This window comes from Prunus persica, chromosome G5 (assembly GCF_000346465.2).
Source record: "Prunus persica cultivar Lovell chromosome G5, Prunus_persica_NCBIv2, whole genome shotgun sequence".
Classification (NCBI taxonomy): Eukaryota; Viridiplantae; Streptophyta; class Magnoliopsida; order Rosales; family Rosaceae; genus Prunus; species Prunus persica.
The window spans coordinates 9,643,862-9,665,700 of NC_034013.1; the positions used below are offsets into that span (position 1 = coordinate 9,643,862).

General features: G+C 36.3%; 4 protein-coding genes across 4 annotated transcripts; 3 read left to right on the forward strand and 1 right to left on the reverse strand.

The window, feature by feature from the left end:
* On the reverse strand, positions 5,174-7,192 carry LOC18776835 (sugar carrier protein C). Its single transcript, XM_007208777.2, has 4 exons — positions 7,060-7,192; positions 6,607-6,932; positions 5,850-6,479; positions 5,174-5,702 (listed from the first exon to the last, which is right to left on the reverse strand). Exons 1-4 carry the CDS (start codon positions 7,190-7,192, stop codon positions 5,226-5,228), a joined length of 1,566 nt encoding a protein of 521 aa, XP_007208839.1. The 3' UTR covers positions 5,174-5,225.
* LOC18775715 (mavicyanin) lies at positions 8,277-8,909 on the forward strand. Its single transcript, XM_007209973.1, has 2 exons — positions 8,277-8,439; positions 8,551-8,909. The coding sequence occupies exons 1-2, from the start codon at positions 8,277-8,279 to the stop codon at positions 8,907-8,909; spliced, it is 522 nt and encodes a 173-aa protein (XP_007210035.1).
* LOC18776858 (mavicyanin) lies at positions 10,176-11,112 on the forward strand. Its single transcript, XM_007210793.2, has 2 exons — positions 10,176-10,640; positions 10,751-11,112. Exons 1-2 carry the CDS (start codon positions 10,478-10,480, stop codon positions 11,110-11,112), a joined length of 525 nt encoding a protein of 174 aa, XP_007210855.1. The 5' UTR covers positions 10,176-10,477.
* On the forward strand, positions 12,422-13,246 carry LOC18777664 (mavicyanin). Its single transcript, XM_007210564.2, has 2 exons — positions 12,422-12,781; positions 12,882-13,246. Exons 1-2 carry the CDS (start codon positions 12,619-12,621, stop codon positions 13,244-13,246), a joined length of 528 nt encoding a protein of 175 aa, XP_007210626.1. The 5' UTR covers positions 12,422-12,618.

The window sequence follows — 21,839 nt, forward strand, 5'->3', positions numbered from 1 at the left end:
TTAGTTCTTGGACTAGTTTTCATGTTAAGTCTCATATGTTGTTTATATTTGATATTTTGTTGGAAACTTGTTCCTTATCTACTTTTTAGGTGTCTTCACAAAAAGTGGGAAAAATTAGAAGGTACGTGGGTTCTGCTTGTGGTGGGCTTGGACGATGAAATGGGAGCCAATACTTTTCTTGAGAAAAAGTGGGTTTTTGGAGGGACATCCTGTGAGGGAAAATCAAATGATTTTGGTGGCTTAAGATTTTAATTTGATTATGACGTAGAGAGCAATAGCTATGAGTCTATGACATGAAAGGAAGGATAAAAGCTTTGAATATTCTGTGGCTTAAGATTTGGTCTTTTTCAGGCCCAAACAATGCCATTTCAGGCCCAATTTCAAAGTAGATAAAATGTGAAAACTTTTTTTTTATTTAAATATTTTCATTTTTGAGTATATGCGATAGTCTAAACTACATAAAGAGGGATTAATACTAAAACATTTTAAAACTCAAATGATGGATGCATTGATCAAATTTTTGGATGAATTTTGGAAGCGCTAATATCAGACCATGCAATAACAAAATGGTGCCAATCGTTTTAGGCCTTTAATAGAATAATGAAAATTTTCCATGAAAATTGATTGATGGAAGAAGGTTCTCATACGCGGCAGAGGCAGGCCTCTGAGAAATTTTTTATTTTTTATTATTAAAAAAACCCAATTTGGAATACATAGCTCAAACAAAATTAATCTTCTAGTAGTCATACGTTGCTTACCAATTAATATTATAATTACATTGTAATTTTAACTATACAATCTTTTAATGCCATTCGGTAGTGGCAGTGCCGTCCCTAGCCAGACCAAATCTTATATAAATTGGCAGCATTTGAACTCATTTTGACAACCAAATCAACTGAGCTCATCTTCTCAAAACAACCAAGGTTCATAGAAATTCCGAAGCCAACACTCAAAACCAGTTGAAATGGCCTATAATTCCCAGCTCTTCATTGTCCTTGCCACTCTAGCACTAGTTTCCCCTTGTATTTTGGCTACTGAATTCGTTGTTGGTGATGACAAAGGCTGGACCATCAACTTTGACTACCAAGCTTGGGCTCAGGGAAAGCAGTTCTATGTTGGTGACAAACTTGGTAATTACATTATGAAGAACTCCACAAACTTGCAGTTTATTTATTTTCCCTTTTTTTTTTCTTTTAAATTAATCTAAGTTATGGGAAGGGGAATTTGAATTCAGATGCAGAGTAGGGAGCATATTTACTCCAACCAACTTAATTAAGCCTATATCCGTTTTTTTTCGGTATTTAATCGTCGGTCAGGGAACTAATTCAAGACATTGTGATTTGGTTTTGGTGCAGTTTTTAACTATCCAAAAGGAGCTCACAATGTGTTCAAAGTGAATGGGACTGGTTTCCAAGAATGTGCAGCTCCATTAGACTCTGTGCCATTAACAAGTGGAAATGACGTGATCAGCCTTGCAACCCCAGGGAGAAAATGGTACATTTGTGGTGTTGCCAAGCATTGTGCAGTGGGGAACCAGAAGCTTCTGATAACTGTGCTGCCATCTTCTTTTGCCCCTAGCCCAAGTCTCACTGCCTCAAGCCCTAGCACCTCAATCCCCTACACCTCTGCAGCAAGGATGTGTAGGATAATGCCATCGTTGAAAACCACCACGACGAGAGCCACCACGAGAGAAGCCACGATGACCACCGTGGCGCCCACCACGAGAACCACCGCGCGGATGGGAGGATCCGTGAGGAGAGGTGAAGGAGCCTGGCTGGGAAGGAGGGTGAGTGGTGATGAGGGCTGTGCTATTGTCTGCGGAGGCCGAGGAGCGAGAGGTCTGGTTTTCAAAGACCAGCAGACGAGAACGAAGGTCTGTGAAGCTTGGAAGAGTGGGTTGATTCAGGATGGTGGTGATAAGCATGGAGAAGTCAGAACCAAGGCCACGGAGAACAGCCGTGACGAGATCTTCATCGGAGACAGGCTTTTGAATGGAGAAGAGGGCATCGGCAAGAGATTTTGCATGGTTGAGATACTCATCTATAGTTTGAGATCCTTTGGTCATGTCATGAAGTTGGAATCGAAGAGTGGACGCACTGGCAAGATTGCGTTGGGCATAATGGTTCTGTAAGCACTCCCAAACTGATTGGGCAGAGTCATGACCCACGGTTAAGGAGAGAACAGCCGGAGATAGAGTTGTGGTGATGTAGCTGACGACGAGTTGGTCTTGTTGATACCAAGAGATAAAATCAGGGTTAGACTTGGTAACAGTGGTGGTTGAGGAGGGAGTGTCAGGGGCAGCAGAAGGAGTAGTGGTAGTGGAGGTGATAAATTCAGATGGGGAAGGATTTGAGCCATCGACAAACTTCCAGAGATCATGACCGATGAGAAACGGCTTTATTTGGCGGAGCCAGAGAAGGTAATTGGAGGCGTCAAGTTTGAGAAAGTGGGAGGTGTTAGGGCCGGGAAGAGAGGAGGCCATGAGGATCAGAAAGAAAGAAGAGTTGACTTCAGTGGAAGAATTGAAAGGCTGATACCATGTAAATGAGAATTTCCCGATGAATATTTCATTATCATTGATACAGTTTATATACACACTTTAGTAGAGATACAAAAGGTAAGAAATATGAAATACAATCAATTACAATTAATCAGTAATTAGAATCAATGACAGCTATTATCTAATCAAGACAATGAAGGAGAAGATCTTGTGGAGGAATTGGAGGAGAGTTGACCGGGCTTGATTGCTGCACTAACAATATGGGTGGATGATGGCTGTTGTTGGCATTCTTGGGATGCTCATGGCTTAATATTTGGACTAAGGTCTCATCATTGATTCTGTGTATTTGATTAATTCTTTACTGAAATAATAAGTGTACGTTCTGAAATGGATTTGTGACACTTCCACTATTTATACGAATGATTTATCACATTTGGATCTTAAAGAAATATTCAAGGCAGTTTCTCTAATTAATTTTGACCAACATATAGCTTTATACCGTGAGATATACATTGCATAATTTCATTGAACATGCAGAATATACATGGATGTTACCAACTTGATTTTGCTTGCACTTGACTCCATGATTTTCATGATGCAGTGCTTGGCATCCTACACAATTCTCTTTTGTGACATAAATTATATCAAGGCTAATTATACTGCTGCCCTTAAAGTAAAATCAAATATTACCTTTAGAAAGTGACAATAATCCACCTTACCTATGTTTAATATTAATCGAGTTACTAAGAGAGGAGGTTGTATTGCTTGAATGTGGAGAAATTATTGTATGATATTAGAATATGATCACCACATGGTATAACGATGTTGGCGAGAGGCTTATCATGTGAGAGGATCCATGACAAAGAAGAAGAATCAAATGGTTGTGGGCAGGGCCGTCCCTGAGATTTTGAGGGTCCTGTGCGAACTTAAATTGGGGCTTCACATAATCTAATACGAAGTACTATAAATAAAAATTTGGCATAACTTAATGTTTTTTTATAACTAAAAGTCATGAATAAATATGTAATGACAATCAGAAATCAAATTCATAAAAATTTAAATGTTTCTATTTGATAAAATTAAATGTTTCGTACAAAAATAAGCTCATTGTGCCCCTACAAGGTCCTTTGCTACCTCCAATAAGCAATTTGTGTTTAATAGGAAAAAAAAATTAGCAATCACAAATTAAAGAGTAGTTAAATACAAATTCCTGAAATTTGAATTTGACTATTTGATTTTGAGTGTTCTTTATGAATATAGGAATTAGGGTTTTCTCTTTTTGGTGTTGAAATTCCTGAAATTGAAAGAATAACTAAAATTGTCAAAGGATTGAAAAAAGAACCAAAGAGAGATTGATGAATGATGATGATTACTTACCAGAAAATCAGAGTTTAAAAGAAAAGAAGAAGCCATGAAGTTTTTTTTGTTTTGTTTTGAATGAAAAAAGTACTTTTCTTAGATGAGAATTTTTTTTATTTAAATTTTTTAAAAGAATGATCGGAGTAGAAAGTGTTTGGGGGATATATATATATATACTCCTCCTGTGGTTAGCTTCGATATTTCCTTTTATTTCAAGGGTTTTTGGTTTTTCATTTATTTATTTATTTATTAATTATGTAAAGTTTTTAGTTATAATGCAAAAATAATATAAAAATAGCATATAGACCGACTTCAGCAAGAATCGAACTCTGGCGCTACGTTAAATAGAGAAGCGCTGGAGCCAACTCCACTAGACACGCCCTTGTGCAATGTCTAGCACGCTATACTATATATACAATTCCTATAATATTAATATATATACTATAAAGAAATTTTTTTTCGGGGAACCCTTAAAAATCGGGAGCCCTGTGAGGTGGCACGCCCCTGGTTGTGGGTTCTTAAGTATGGTGGTGGCACCCTTCATTCATCATCTTTGTTTTTGAATTTTAGTGATTCACACTTTTTTACATAAGCGATATTGAGGAGGGGGAATTTGAATACAGGACCTCGAGTGCAAGGATAACTACTCTTAACCACTTAAGTTACAAGCCCCTTGCTTAATGATTCACAATTTAAGTGTGACACTTATGTCATGACAAAGAGCCAACATGTACCAACTAATAAAGGACAGTGTGTACCCCGTGACCACAATGAGTTGGTTACAGATAACCCACATATCACATCACTTTTTTACTATTTATGTCTTTTTTTAGTAGTGTTTTAAATTTCGGCCAAACTAACTAACCTAATAATTTTGGCTACACTCCTGCACAAAAAGCAACAAAAATCAAAACCAAATCTAGAAGACACTACAACCAACCCGAACATCGAGTTTGGTGCTCTTATATTGCTGTCTTGTTGTAAGGGATGTTCTCTACTGTATCGATCAAATTGAGGTGTTAATTACAATTCAAGTTAATTTTCTTCCAACAAATATTTGAAGTGTTTTCCATTTAATTGCAGTGTGCAAGGGGTGAAATCAAAAGAGAGAATGAGGGGCAAAATAAGGGGATTAATCAGATAATCATACATAATGATCGAAATTGTGATTTGTAATATAAAGTTTGAGAACTCATGATTTTTCACATCTGATAAAATTCTAGTGAATTTATACAACCTATAGCGATAGATGTTATCACAAGCTAGACTATAGAAGATAAGCTAGTTGGCTTAATGGGGTTACATTAAAAGAAAGCAAAGGTAAGCTATGAACTATTGTTTTTCGAAAAAGGAAAACATAAAATTTTTAGGCACTCTGTCCTCCCTTGCTCTTGCCCTTGCCCTTGCCCATGGCAATGCCTTCCTCTTTAATAACATACTTACGCCAATATGGATGATTCTCCCACACAGTGTGCATTTCTTCAATCGGAACTCCTTTCGTTTCGGGCAACAATTTGTAGATGAAAATGCTCATCACCACTACACAGACAGAGAAGAAGAAGAACAAGCCAAACTTCAGGTGGCAGAGCATGGCTGTGAAGACTTGGGCAATGGCAAAGGTGAAAATCATGTTGACGGAGACATTGATAGCCTGAGCAGCAGACCTTACTTCAAGTGGGAAAATTTCACTGGGCACCAACCATCCTAGAGGCCCCCAAGACCAAGCAAATCCAGCCACGTAAACACAGATTAAGACCACCAAGGGAACTGCAAACCCTAGTGTCAACTTTCCAGGGTTGCCGCTGACCCCAAATTTAACAGCCATAGCAATTCCAACGCCCACCTAAAAATGCCAACAAAAGAAGAAAAAAAACATTAAATTCAGGTTCTTTTTTGTTTATTTAAAATTTATGAAATCTAAGGAAGTAAAACATATAAATAGAAGAAAACAAAACAAAACAGGGAAAGAAAAAAGGAACTTGAATTATACCTGCATGAGGAGCATTTGGCAACCACCCTGTAAGAAAAGCTTCCTCCTTCCAACCTTATCAACAGTGAGAATTGAGACAAATGTAGCTAAAGCATTAACGAGATTGGTGATGACAGCTGACATGAGAGAAGCACTGCTTCCAAATCCCATTGTTTTGAACAAGACCGGAGCATAAAACGTGATCACGTTCATGCCAGTAAGTTGCTGGAAGGCGGGGATGCCGATTGCGAACACAAGCTGGGGTCTATATTTCCTGCTCAACAAGCTAACCCATGGGTGTTTTACCAACTTGGATGCTTCACTGGCCGCAACTAGATCATTAAACTCCTCATCAACATTAGGAACTCCTCTGAGCTTAAGAAGCTGAGCTTTGGCTTCCTCATGCTTCCCACGCTCGACCAAGGAGTTTGGTGTGTCAGGTAAAAACAATGCTCCAACTATGATTATAATGGCAGGGACTGCAGCACCTCCCAAACTCAAACGCCATCCCCCACCGCCTTTGATCTTGGCAAAGAAATAGTTAAGCACACCAGCAGCAAGGATTCCAATTGTGATGGACAATTGGAACATCATGTTGAGAGCACCACGGTATTTAGATGGGGCTGTTTCAGAGACATAGATCGGCACAGACTGCGCAAAAAGAACATTAAAAAAACGAATTAGGGTTTGTAAAAAGTACACGAAATAACGAACAGGGAGTGCGAATAACCTAAAATATTCATAAAGTATCAAAAAAGAAAATCATAATCATGGGTACCTGATTGGCACATCCAATACCAAAACCAAGAAATAGACGACCAACATAAAGCATCCAAACAGCATTAGCAAAAGCATTGACCAAGGCACCAGCCAAGAAAAGAACTCCACCCAAGATCATTGTAAGCCTGCGACCACACACTCTGGTTATAGTTGATGCAAAAACGCATGCAACCAGAGCAGCCAAATATAGCGAAGATGTGAAAAGTGTAAGTGTCTGGCTATCGAATTTGCAGTACTGATCGTCGGAAGGCTTGATCGAAGACTCTTTCTGGTAAACCGCTGGAAAGAACTGTTTCAAGAAAGAGTCCATGGATGTAACACCGCCTGCATAATCACCAAATCAAATTCGATGTCATGTATATTCTTATAAGTGCATAGTAATTCTAGAAATTAAAGGATGCATACATACATAAAATAAAACTGGGTTGTGCAAAAACAAAATGTCACATACCTGAAACTCCAAGGTCGTACCCAAAAATCAGACCACCGGTAGCCGCAACAATACATGTTATAACAACCCTAGCTGTGAGTTTACCAGGGTATTGTTTTGCACCACTCGATGGAGCTATACCGCCCCCAGCCATTGTTACCTTCTTCTAACTTTCTCTCTCTTTCACTCAAAAATCAATCTAAGAAAATTACTTGAAGCAACAAAAATTGAACCAGAGAAAACAACTTGGAAGGATCGATGGAATTAAGCGTACAAAATTAGGTGGGTTTGATGAAGTATTTATAGTTCAAAACGTCCTGTGTCTAGCAGGATTACTAGTACTAGTTAGATAATGAGAGTCTATCAACTTAATCTTATCCGCATTTGTAAACCTAATTAAAATCCTAACTGATTTTGATATCCGGATCAAGTTTAACTTAAGTTGGATTTTGGGTTTTTATTTAAACATAATAAGATTATATCTGTTGTGGACCCTTCCCAATCCAAACATAATAAGATTATTTTCTTTTATTTTCTTTTTTCAAGACAACGACATAACATTTTCAACTCAAAGAAGAACAATCCTAAAAACCGAAACTGTCATTAAATTATTAAATTATGTATCTTAAATTCCACGCGTAGCATTTTAGTCATTTTATTATTAAATTATTTATTTTTTTCCTAGTATATGGTTTATCTTTTAGGGGTAATATAGACTTTTTACCGGGCAATGGTGAAAGCCGTTGTCAAAGTGGAAACCCAGTTCAAATTAGCTGAGGATCACCTTAAACAATCCGTGGAAACTCACACAGAGAACTAAATTTCCTATTTATAATATTTATACAAAATGGTCATGAAAAATAATCGATGGAAATTATTTTGACTAGGCGTTGATGGTTGTGAAGGGCATGTGCCATTTTGACGCGTCAAGAAATTTCTAAATCTTTTAATAATGGCGAGTCATGTACTTTGTTAGTGTTTTTAACTCTAGCTTAAACCATTTCTTGCCATTCGGCAGGCCTAGTGATTCAGTGCCGACCCATGGCCAGACTTGGAACTATTCTCCAAACAAGACTCTTGGTTTTTTTTTTTTTTTTTTGTCAAGTGAAACCACCCCTATAAATTGGAAGCATTTCAACTTATTTTTACAAGCAAATCCATTGATCTCATCATCTGTATAAGAAACAATCCACAGAAACTAAAAACCAACTCAACCCAATTCAATACTGCTAGTTATAATGGCCTCTTCCCAGCTCTTCATTATCCTTTCCATTCTAGCAATTTTTGTTCCTTCAACTTTGGCAACAGATTATGTTGTTGGTGACGACAAAGGTTGGACGATTAATTTCGATTACCAAGCTTGGGCTCAGGGAAAGTTGTTCTATGTTGGTGACAATCTTGGTAATTTAAATTTTCATTCCCAAACCTAACATTTTCTTTTCCATTATTATTATTATTATTGGTATGATAACGAAACTCAAGATTTTTTTTTGTGATTTGGTGTTGATGCAGTTTTTAACTATCCAAAAGGAGCCCACACTGTGCTCAAAGTGAACGGCACTGGATTTCAACAATGTGCAGCTCCATTAGACAGTGTGCCATTAACAAGTGGAAAAGATGTGATCAACCTTGCAACCCCAGGGAGAAAATGGTACATTTGTGGTGTTGGCCAGCACTGTGAAGTGGGGAACCAAAAGCTTGTTATAACTGTTCTGCCATCTTCATCTTCATCTGCCCCAAGCTCAAGCCCTAGCTCATGGCCTAGTGCCACAGCTGGGCCAGGCCCCAGTACATCTTCAGCAACTACAAGTGTTGGAACAAGATTTGCTTTGATGATGGTTACTATTGCCTTTGCGATGCTCATGGCTTAGTATTCTTTTGTTGAGTATTTGATTGATTCTTTTGTTTTATTAAGTGTGACGTCTCAAATCCGTATGTAATACCAGAAACATTTATATGAATTATTCATCCACATGATTTGTAATTTTGACTGAGTGTGAATTCAAAGCAATTTTCGTATGAAAACAATCGAAAGAGACATAAATACCTCCCTCGCATGATCATTTTGTTTATTTCGACTCGATTGACAATTTTTAAATTAGAAGAACACCATTTGCAAAGTTGAAATCATATAAGATATCAAAGTGCATGAAAAGATTGTCCAAACTATAATGACCAAAATCATCAATTCGACCTTATGCTTTTAAGCTTTCAATACTCTCTTTCTTTGAATCATTTGAGCTTGTAGGATTTGTAGAAGTATTTGGTGCAGCTCGCCGCGGTATACGAGCTTGTAGTTGTTACTTTTTCTTTCGCTTACTCCTTTGAGTTGGTAGTATCTGTGCCTTATTTATACCTATAGGGATCAACACAATCATTAGGAGTTAATAAAAAGTTTTTGAGGTTAAAAGAAATTCAAAGTCGTTAAATTTTTTACTTTAGAGGACCGAACTAGGCAGACATGAATGTTATTTGCATACAAACCATTATGAAACCCTATTAGTTACTTGTGGTTCTTTCTCAATCTAAGCCTTTTATTATAAATTCAATATTATTTTGTATTTTTGAGTTTTACTATTAAACCCTGAACGCAGTGGAACTTCAAGTAAAAAGGGTGCAAATTTAAGATAGCTAAGAGATCGGTACGAAAGATATAATATTTTGCATTTTTTGTTGGCATTTTATTATTTTAATGCTAACACTTTTTCTGAAAGAAAGATGATAGGATTTTATTGAAGGATTATGACGATTTACAATCGACTGAACAATCCAGAATATGCATGAAATAAAGCCAACTTAGCGAAAGGATAAGCTACAACATTAATTGTGCCACAAATATCTTTGCAAGAAAAACTTGTATGAAATGGGGATAGCATTGTTTTACTATTCCCTGCCAACCATAGAATGTTACGTGAAAAAGTTGTCACACGTGGCATGCCGTGATTGACCGGAATAGCAAAATAGTGCTATTCCGTTTCATATAAGTGTTTCTCTGCACTACTCAAACCAAGCCACAACAATGAAGAAAGTTAATTAGAAACAGCCATAATAGGGCAAATAAATTAAACAAATTTTCTTTTGGAGTGGAGAAGGCAGATAGGCCACCAGTAACTTCATAGAACTTGGTCATACAAAAGAAAAGAGCCTGTTCTGTTAAGTGTTTTTGAATAGCTCCAACAAAACATTAATATTCTAGTTGTATTAAATCAATCTAGCTATTTTCGTGCCATACGGCAGAGTCAATGCCGACCCTGGCCAGATTCTATACTTCTGTGGTTTATACTTGACAAAACACCAGACTCTATAAATGGGCAGCATTTCAACTTCTTTTGCCAAACAAATCAAGTGAGCTCCTCATCTCAAAAACAACCAAATTCTTTCCCCACACAATAAAAAGAAAAAGAAAAACGAAATTCTTAGAAGAAACTACCTAGTTGCAATGGCCTCTTCCAATCTCTACAGTATCCTAGTCATTCTAGCAATATTTGCCCCTTCAATTTTGGCAACAGATTATGTCGTTGGTGACAATAAAGGTTGGACGATTAATTTCGATTACCAAGCTTGGGCTCAAGGAAAGTTGTTCTATGTTGGCGACAATCTTGGTAATTAAATTATGCAACTCTTCATTCTCAAACTTGTAATATCTTTTTTCTTCTTTTAATTGTTGGTTTGGGAACTAATTCAAAGATTCTTGTGATTTGGTTTTGTGCAGTTTTTAATTATCCAAAAGGAGCCCACACTGTGCTCAAAGTGAATGGGACTGGCTTTCAGCAATGTGCAGCTCCATTAGACAGTGTGCCATTAACAAGTGGAAACGATGTGATCAACCTCGCAACCCCAGGGAGAAAATGGTACATTTGTGGTGTAGGCCAGCATTGTGAATTGGGGAATCAAAAGCTTGTTATAACTGTGCTGCCATCTTCATCTTCATCTGCTCCAAGCTCAAGCCCAAGCTCATGGCCTAGCGCCACGGCTGGGCCAGGTCCCAGTACATCTGCAGCAACAACTGTTGGAACAAGATTTGCTTTGATAATGCTTCTTACTATTGGCTTTCTTTGGATGCTCATGGCTTGATATTTGATTTTACATTCTTTTGTTGTTGAGTATTTGATTCATTCTTTCTTGTTATTGAGCGTGAGGTTTCAAATCAGTTTGTGAATCCACAAACATTTTTATTATTCATCCACATCGATTGTAATTTGAATCTTAATGAAATCATAGCACATATTTCGTGTGAAATCAAACAACATCAACCAAAGTGAATGAAAAGATAGTCCAAAATTCCTTCAATCCTTTGAGCTGGTAAGATTTGTAAAAGGGCGACATGAAATATCATAAAGCAAATAAAGCCAATTTCACCATAAGATCGATAAGACACAACATCTACATTATATTACTCAAACCAAGCCTCTCCTTACTTTCCCACATATCACAAGAGCTACTTGACACCTTTTCTGGGTCCGATCTGCAGTGTATTTCATCAATTAGAACTGTTTATGTATTTCAACAATATGAATTGTCCATTTTTTAGTTATTCACTCAAAGATCATCTATGCAAACAATCATAAGAATCCAAAATCATTCAACCATGCACTTAATGGTTATTATTTTACTGTTCTAAGGGCCCGTTTGGTTCAAGGTTTAGGAGCTTGAAAACGGGTTTCAAATTGCATTCACATCTTATTATTTTAAAACACCACTTTTGATCCTTAAAAAAACTCGTCAAATTAATAACTTTTAATAATAAAAAATCAAGGGTATTATTGGAAAATCGAACAACATTTCATTCATAATATTGCACAAACTAAACATGAAAAAATGGGAGAAAATGACAGTTCCTATAGTCCTCATTTCCTAGCATTCCCATATATGAGAATGAGCATCCCTCATTCCCATCTTGTGGGATTAGACATAGGAAGTTCATCTCTAAGAAGTTCAATCCACGGACCAAAGAAAATAGATGGTTCATAGGCATTAGCGTTTGATATAATTATCCAATTAAGAAAGTTTTTGTATTTTATATTTATTTTTTTGTGCAAAAGATATTTAGATGGGAAGATTCGATCACAGGGCCTCAAGTGCAGTGATAGCTACTTGTACTTGAGGTACAAACTCCTTCCATCCAATTAAGACAGTTAGACAAGACCATATATGACAAGAATAATTGATGCTGGGGAAAAATACCACCTTACACGCGTTAAGAAGTTTTCTTACGGAGTGGGGAGGTAGGCGCAGGCCACCAGTAACTTCATAGAACTTGGTCATACAAAATAAAAGAGCTTCGTAAAGTAATTTTGACTACCTCCAACAAAATATTACTATTCTAATAAAATATAAGCTCAACCCAAATACTTTCGTGCCATTAGGCAGAGTTAGTGCCGACCTTGGCCAGTGGCCAGACCAGACCTTATAAATTGGCAGCATTTCATCTTATTTTGGCAAGCAAATCAATTGAGCTCCTCCTCATCTCAAAACAACCACATTCATTCCGACCCTAAAAAGGAAAAGAAAAATAACCAAATTCATATAAGAATAAGAAAAGAAACTACCTACTCCCATACTAGCTAGTAGCTGCAATCAATGGCCTCTTCCAATCTCTACATCATCCTTGCCACTCTAGCAGTTTTTGCCCCTTCAGTTTTGGCAACAGATTATGTCGTTGGCGACGATAAAGGTTGGACGATTAATTTCGATTACCAAGCTTGGGCTCAGGGAAAGTCATTCTATGTTGGTGACAATCTTGGTAATTTAATTTTCCGTTGCCAAACTTAGCTTTTTTTAAAATAAAATTGTTTGTATGAGAACGAACTCAATATTTTCTTATGTGATTTGGTTTTATGCAGTTTTTAACTATCCAGAAGGAGCCCACACTGTGCTCAAAGTGAACGGCACTGGATTTCAACAATGTGCAGCTCCATTAGACAGTGCGCCATTAACAAGTGGAAAAGATGTGATCAACCTTGCAACCCCAGGGAGAAAATGGTACATTTGTGGTGTTGGCCAGCACTGTGAATTGGGGAACCAAAAGCTTCTTATAACTGTGCTGCCATCTTCATCTTCATCTGCTCCAAGTCCAAGCCATAGCTCATGGCCTAGTGCCACAGCTGGGCCAGGCCCCAGTGCATCTGCAGCAACTACAATTGTTGGAACAAGATTTGCTTTGATGATGCTTCTTACTATTGGCTTTCTTGGGATGCTCATGGCTTGATGTTTTGGATCAGTATTTAATTAATTAATTACTTATTTTCCTGTTATTAGGTGTGAGTTTTAAGTTTTAACAGGTTATGTGATACTATTGTAAACATTATTATATGGATTATTCTTCCATAATATTTATAATTTGAATCTTGGCCAAATGAATACATTTATACGTACTACTAGCACATATCAAACTTCACTCTCTAATCAAATCAGATAACTAGTCATGTGATAATAGAAAGATTCACATAATTGTATACGATCAGTGACACCTAAAAATCTTCTTGACTCGTAAAAATTCAGTTTAAGCTCCATCACAAGTTGCAACAATATCTTTCCTTGCCAAATATATGTTGTGTGACTGTGTGGCCAAAGAATGCTTTATTTGCCAACATGAACTTGGCATGGCGGAAACCTTCAAATTTAAGGCATAAAAGTGCCCTTGAAGTCCAACCATTTGCCATTTGGCAATCAAAACTACAATAATTTGCTCCACAAGAAATACAAATTATTGGGCAAGTTTGGGCTCCTCATTTAAAACTCAATGACAAATATGAATGTAATTTTTTTATTATTTGTATTATAGTATAGAAAGAATAAGAACATATGATAAAATGTTTTTTTAAGTTGCAACAATAGAAATATTCAACCAATCAAGTTTCAATTTTTCATAAGTTTTTTCTTTGTTGATCTGAATGATAATACACTGGTAAAGATTTTAGTATTTAATGTCTCTAATGTTCAAGGATCAACAATTCATTCATGTTTTATGAGTATCTGTTACAAAATTAATTTACTTTATAAAGACAAGAAATTTATTCAAGTAAATAAATTGTATACATAATCTCTTCAAACGATTGGGAAAAAATTATCACTAAGGAATTTTTTTTTAATGTTAAATTTTGAGTGTGGAGGCTTATTTTTTGTTTTCACTTCGGGTCTCAAAAAACTCAGGACCGGTCCTATAAGCAAACCGTCATACTATAATGTGTAAACTTGGCCACCAAACTATGCAAATTGGTAAAGAAAAGTACAAACAATCTACCAATTCTTGCCCCTTCGATTTTTGCAAGCGATTGTATAGTTGGTCAGGACAAAGGTTGGACTTTTAACTTTGATTACTAAGCTTGGGCTCGTGGCGATCTGTTTCATGTTGGTGACAAACTTGGTAAATCAAGTATATAGTAATTGTTTCTTTAAGTCTTTCAAATCATGACCAAAACATGAAGCCGGCAAAGTTGAAAATTTTGAGACAAGAAATTTTGGGTGTTGATGTCTAGAAATAACTTACCAGTTTGGGTCATTTGACGGAAATGGAAGGCTTTTCCCCTATTAGAGAAGGCCCTATGAAGTAAAGGGAAGTGTCCTAAGTCTCAAATTAATAATCAAATCATCTATATGCTAAGGTTAAACACTATAAATGGGCATGCATTTCAACTCATTTTGACAAGCAATTGGATTGAGCTCATCACCATCTCAAATTCATAGAAATCAAGAAGCTAACCAACTCAAAACTAGTTAAAATGGCTTATTCCCAGCTCTTCACTATCCACTACTACAAAAAAGCAAAAGGACGACGGTAAATCACCGTCGTGTATTCGGTTTTTCAATGGTCGTGGAATCCACCGTCATCTTTTCCCTCATAAACCACGACGCTAAATCACCGTCGTTGTTACAATATACAACGTCATCAACAAATACAAAACGACGTCTGTGTACTGCAAAAAGATCTAAAAAAGCAGTCGAGGATGAGAATAGACGACCAACTCTCTAAACAAACCGTCGTTAAAAAGGAAAAATATGACACATATTAACAGAACATGGCACATACAACGACGAAAATTAAAATAAGACGCCGTTAAATATCATTTTCACGACAATAAAAAATATGTCGTCTTTAAATACATTAGAAGACGACGTTATTGATACCTACTACGTCGCCTATATAAAAATAACCGTCGTAAAATATATTTTCCACTTCGATTTTTCTATAAAAGATGACGTGGAAATAGTTGTCAGTGTCATTATTTACGACGTATGTATTTATAGAGTAGACGTTGAACAACGAAACAACGTCGGTTACAAATATATGAGAGTCGTATTACAAAATTTATACGTCCTATTTTCTGAAACAAACAACGACGATAAATATTAGACGTTGTTAAATAAAACAACGTCGAAAACAAATAAAAACAGACGTGTTTAGTCTGCTAAAGTTCTAAAAAATAGTCGAGGATGAGAATAGACGACCAACTCAAACAAATCACCGTCGTTAAAAAGGAAAAATATGACACATATTAAAAGAACAAGGCCGCAAGATAGACATACAACGACGACAACTAAAACACTACGCCGTCAAATATAATTTTCACGACAAGAAAAAATATGACGTCTTTAAATACATGAGAAGACGACGTTTTTGAAATATACTACGTCTCTTATTTACAAACAACCGTCGTGAAATAAATTTTCCACTTCGATTTTTCTAAAAAAGATGACGTGGAAATAGTTGTCAGTGTCATTATTTACGACGTATGTATTTATATAGTTGACGTTGAAATGCGAAACAATGTCGGTGGCATTTATATAGTCGACGTTGTATTTATATGTATTCATTACTCACGACGCACTTATTAATATAGACGACGTTGAACTTCTAAACAACGTCGGTTCCAAATAAATGAGAGCCGTATTACAGAACATATAGACGGCGTTGATTATGATGAGAGCCGTATTACAAATAACGTCGTTTAATTGATATTAGACGGCGGTTATAATGAATTACCGTCGGAATTCATTTCGTTCCTCTTCGTTTATAAAAGAACTTGCGACGTGGAAAATGTATGATGACGTCGTATTTTTTAACGTCCAGATTATATATCTCGTTTTTTAGACGTCGGTATTATGGGATTGGAGTCGTGTTATTTTGAATTACATGGCGGTTCTTAATCCTTCCCCGACGTGATATCCTGAATAATTGCTTCACAATAGCGTCGTGGTTCTTCATTGTTACGTTGCTTTAAGACGTCGGTAAATATGCTGAATAACTGGTTCACAATAACGTCGTGTTTTATTTGAACGTAGAAAGTGAAGAAATCACATTACAATATATTACAAAATTAATGTCATACACTGCCAATTACATAAGCATCATTCAATCCATATATCTTCACACCCATCTCGAATATTTTGACTGCCTAACTCACCCACCAGTTCATCAAATGTGTCAACATTTGGCATCCCTCTAGTAAATGGCTCGCACTCAATTATCACATCACCTAAGACTTCATCACCAATAACATCATTATATTCTCTATTAGGCATTGATAACACTACCGACCAACCACGATGCATCGGGTCGTCAACAAAAAATATTTGTTTGACTTGAGAAGCCAAAACAAATTGGTCATTCCTATGTCCAATTTTACTCAAATCTACAAGGGTAAATCCAAGTTCGTCGACTACAAGACCAGAACTATCTATCCAATCACACCTAAAGACTGGGATTGTAAACTTTTGGTAGTCAAGGTCCCAAATTTCTTGAATGACACCATAGAAACCCATATTTGAGAGAATTGGGTTTTTATCCTTGGCACTAGCAACTTGCATGGTATGTGCAAGTAAATAAACTCCACTATTTTGAGTTGTCCGCACATCATCTTGTGCCTTGATATTGAATTTAATACCTTTAATAAGATAGCTCCTATATAATGGCACTGCCATGTTTGGACCAGCTGCTAGCCACCTTAAATTTTCTGATACGCCATGATTGTCTTCCTCAAGTTCACTTTGAACCTGCAAATTAATCATATATCTTAATTCAATATAACATAGAAATAAGAAGAAAATTAAAAGAGAAATATGTTATTCAACAACATATACCTTGAAGCGTAGCCATTGAATGAAAGTGCTATTGTGCTTATCCTGCAGCCACTTTGTTCTCTTTCTAAATTTTGGATAAGCAGTCTTGATGTGGATCATATGTTGCCTACATGACACGAAAAATTCAAGCATTACGGTCCCAAATATAGAAGATAAACATAAGAAATAATTTAAAATCAATAAGTTAAAGAATAAAACTCATATGTACTCGATATAAGGTAGGACTTCCTCCGTATTCTCCAAGACATATAGATGTGCTTGATTCAACAGGTCCTGATCAACTACGCTCACTGTGCAACCTGATAATGGCCCGGAAATCAATAAGGTTAACATCATGAACTTTCGTTTCATGCACAGCCATGGAGGGAGATTATATGTAACTAAGATAACCGGCCAACAACTATATCTGCTACTTAGAGAACTGTGGGGATTGAATCCATCAGATGAAAGAGCCAATCTCAAGTTTCTCGGCTCATTACCAAACTCAGGCCATTTATCATCAAGAAGTTTCCAAGACGGGGAATCCGCCGGATGAGACATCTGACCGTCAATTGATTTTCTAGCAGCATGCCAAGTCAAACTCTTAGCTGTCTCATGTGATTGAAACATCCTTTTAAACCTTGGAATTGGAGGAAAATACCACACCACCTTCGCTGGCACACCCTCTTTCAAGATTGAATCTTTGCCTTCCTTCCACCTTGAGATACCACAAGTAGAACAATTAGTTGAATCCTCATACTCCTTCCTATACAAGATGCAATCATTGGGGCATGCGTGCATTTTCTCATAACTCAGCCCCAATGCACACAAAGTCTTTTTAGCCTCATACATAGAGGTTGGTATTGTATTTCCTTCTGGAAGCAAATCGCCTTGAAGTATCAATAATTCTGTAAAACAGACATCACTCATCCCATGTTTTGCCTTCAAATTATACAACTTCACTAATGCCGATAACTTCGTGTACTTTCTACAACCAGGGTACACTGGTTGATCTCCATCCCCAATCACATTGGCAAACTCATACGGATCGGAACCAAAATCACCAAAATCATTATCATCCATATCAATTTCTTCAGACACAAAACTGTACCTACTATGGCCATCATCTTCTTCAACATTTCTACTAGCATTAGTAGTTGCTTCCCAAGGTTCTCCGTGAAATGTCCAATTCTTATAGCTTTGGTCAATTCCATTAAAGTATAAGTGATCCCTTATAATTCCAACCCCAAACAACTTCAAATTAACACATTTAACACATGGACAACGGATATGTGTTGTAGTTAGAAGATTTTCTACAGCAAAGTTCAAAAATGCTTCCACCCCAAACTCATATGCCTTCGATCTTCTATCCGAGTGCATCCATGACTTATCCATCTCCGACACTATAACCTATTATCTATAATAAAGTGAAAATACAGGCAATGACCATCACTATAGCATATTATACAAAGATCTAATAGCAAGTAATACACAACAGAGACGACGGGTTTTAAACAAAAACAAACGTATTTGGCATATATAGACGACGGATTTTCAACAGACGTCGTCTAATATAAGTAATACAAACGACGGTTTATGAAAAAACCGTCGTGTATAAGTAATACAACGACGGTTTTTTCATAAACCGTCGTGTAATCGTCGTCGTATGCCTAAAAAGGCGTCGTGTCTCAGTTTATTTTCAAGAACCCAAAACCCATTAAGAACACAACATATATATGAAACCAAGCAAGAAACCAACATATACATGAAACCAAGCATGAAAACAATAAATCCATTCCCAATTCAACATAACATAGGGTGATTAAAAGATCCGACAAAATTAAAACCATTCCCAATTCAACATAACAGATAATGTAATCCATGAACCCATTAAACATAAAATCCATGAACCCATTAAACATAAAATCCATGAACCCATACCTATAAGCACATTATTAACAGATCGCAAAGCATATACCTAAAACCCTTTAACAAAACAAGCAAGAAACCAACATATACATGAAACCAAGCATGAAAACAATAAATCCATTCCCAATTCAACATAACATAGGGTGATTAAAAGATCCGACAAAATTAAAACCATTCCCAATTCAACATAACAGATAATGTAATCCATGAACCCATTAAACAGAAAATCCATGAACCCATTAAAGAGAAAATCCATGAACCCATACCTATAAGCACATTATTAACAGATCACAAAGCATATACCTAAAACCCTTTAACAAAACAACCTAATATCATTCAATGAATTTACAAGGGGAAGATAGGGTTTGTACTTACAGGTTGGACGAGCTCACAGATTCGACGGAGCCTGGAGAGTGCAACTTTTAATTAGAGCAGAAGTGAGAGAGCGAATGTTATGTTGCGCGAAATCTGAAAATTTTAGGGTTCAGGGTTAGAAGTATAAGAATAAGAGCCAAATGTAAAAAAATTTAGGGCGCGCGAAAATTTTTAGAGCGCGCGCTCTTTAAAACGTCGAAAGAAAAACCATGGCGAAAGTTATACAAGAACCGACGTAAATGTAATATTCCACGACGAAAACACTGAACGTAACGCCGTTTATTTTGACGTTCATTTTTCGGATTAATTTTAAATTTATTTTGAATATTTTGATATAAAGACGACTGAAAAACCACGTCAAAGTTAAGAAATTGAAAACGTTGTAAATTATAATAGACGATTTACATATTAAAATGACGTCGTTTAAAGTGGAAACCATGTCGGATATTTTACTGCACGACGTAACATATGTATTCCACGACTCAACCACCGTCGTTAACAATTAATACCCTAAACCCTTAAAACTAAATTATATAATTTTAAAAATTAAGTTTATAAAAGGGTTTATGGTTTTACAGCCTAATATATACCCTATACTACCCAAAAATTATACTTTAAAAATAAACCCCAATAAATAACAACCCTAATCTCTAAACCCTAGACTCTAAACCTTAAACCATAAAACTAGAAGTGATTTTATGACTCATCAAAACAATTTTATTTTGGATGGTCATTTTAAATTTTTGTTATTCAAAATGAATTTTTTCAAGGTTTAGGGGGAAGAAAATATATCAATGACTTCATAGGAGTTGACTTTGCATTTTTCTGATTTATTTTAGATTTATTTTGAATATTTTGATATAAAAATAATAAAATATTCTTATCACAACAACAAACCACGTCGGTGTTAATAAATTTTAGACATTGTAAATTGTAATAGACGACTAAGTTGCTAAAATGACGTCGTTTAAATGAGAAACCATGGCGGATATTTAACTATCCGACGTAAAATATATATTCCACGACTTAACCGCTGTCGTTACAAAGTACTACCCTGAACCCTTAAGAAATTGAAGACGTTGTAAACCATAAACGACTCAATTGTTCAAAGAACGTTGTCTAAATATCCTTTTACGTCGGATTTGGTTAAAACGAAACAACAAAAAACGACGGCTTTTGACTTTATTACGTCGTTGGAAAAGTATTACACGTCGGTTACGCAATTTGTATGTTTGTTTTTTTTTTTAATTTAAGAAAACCTCAACAAATTTTTACATTATATATTATAGACAAAATTTGTACATTATACATAAATATCAAGTGTTCAATAATTCCCCTATTCCAGGTGAAGGCAAACAAACTCTGACCATTCATTCCGGACTTCATCAATTGCTTCTTGGGGGTATGGCGCTTCCTGTTTTCCCTTGGCATACTGCATAAACAATGACTATTAGGGTTTATAAATAAAAAGAAATTCAATCACAGACGACGATATTTTTCATAACCGACGTACTATATCTATTCAACGACGGTAATTTTACATGGCCGTCGTTGATAATACAAAAAACGACGTAAAATGTATGAAGGTAATTTCTTCTTACCTTCTTCTCAAACCCCAAGGAAGGATCCATGATGATGTCCCTCATGAAGCGCATCACATAATACCCGCATTCGACATTGCTGGGTTGCTTTGGTGTGCCTCACAGAGTTTTCCAAATGACTGCCTTACGGCCTGGTCTGGCTATGTGAGAATTATACATTTTTATAGCACTGTTCACAATATTTTTGGCCTCTTCATCGACCACACGATTTCCTGGCAGAGGATCCAGAAAATAGACGGTTTCTCTCTTAGCTCTTACAATCAGCAAGATCCAATGACGGCTGCACAAAATTAATATAAAAACGACGGTTATTTACAATAACGACGTATTATAATATTTCACACGACGAAATAAAGTAGCAGTCGACGACATTTTACATTTATCACGACGATAAATAACTACCGACGTGGTTAGTAGTTTCAAACGACTCAATAAAATAAAACACCGACGTGGTTAGTTTATACGCTGTAATTTATTGAAAATCATAAAAACAAAATCCTGTTAAGGAGACTAACCCTGGATTGTAAGGCATCAGGAAAATCTGTTCACCGTCAGTCTTCTGAAGTCGAGCTGCCAGTAGGCGTGATCTGTCAGCTATTGTGCCAGAGCTGGCACTAACTGTAGCAGGGTCGATAAAGCCAACCATATTGCACATATTTGCTCTTTTCAAAACATCGTGCAAGTGCCTAAATATATAAAATAATATAAACAAGTCAGCACAAAAAAACACACGACGGTTATGTATAACAAAACGACGTATTATAAAATTTCACACGACGTACTGAAATAGACAACGACGTTATAATATATTTATCACGACGGTAAATACTAACGACG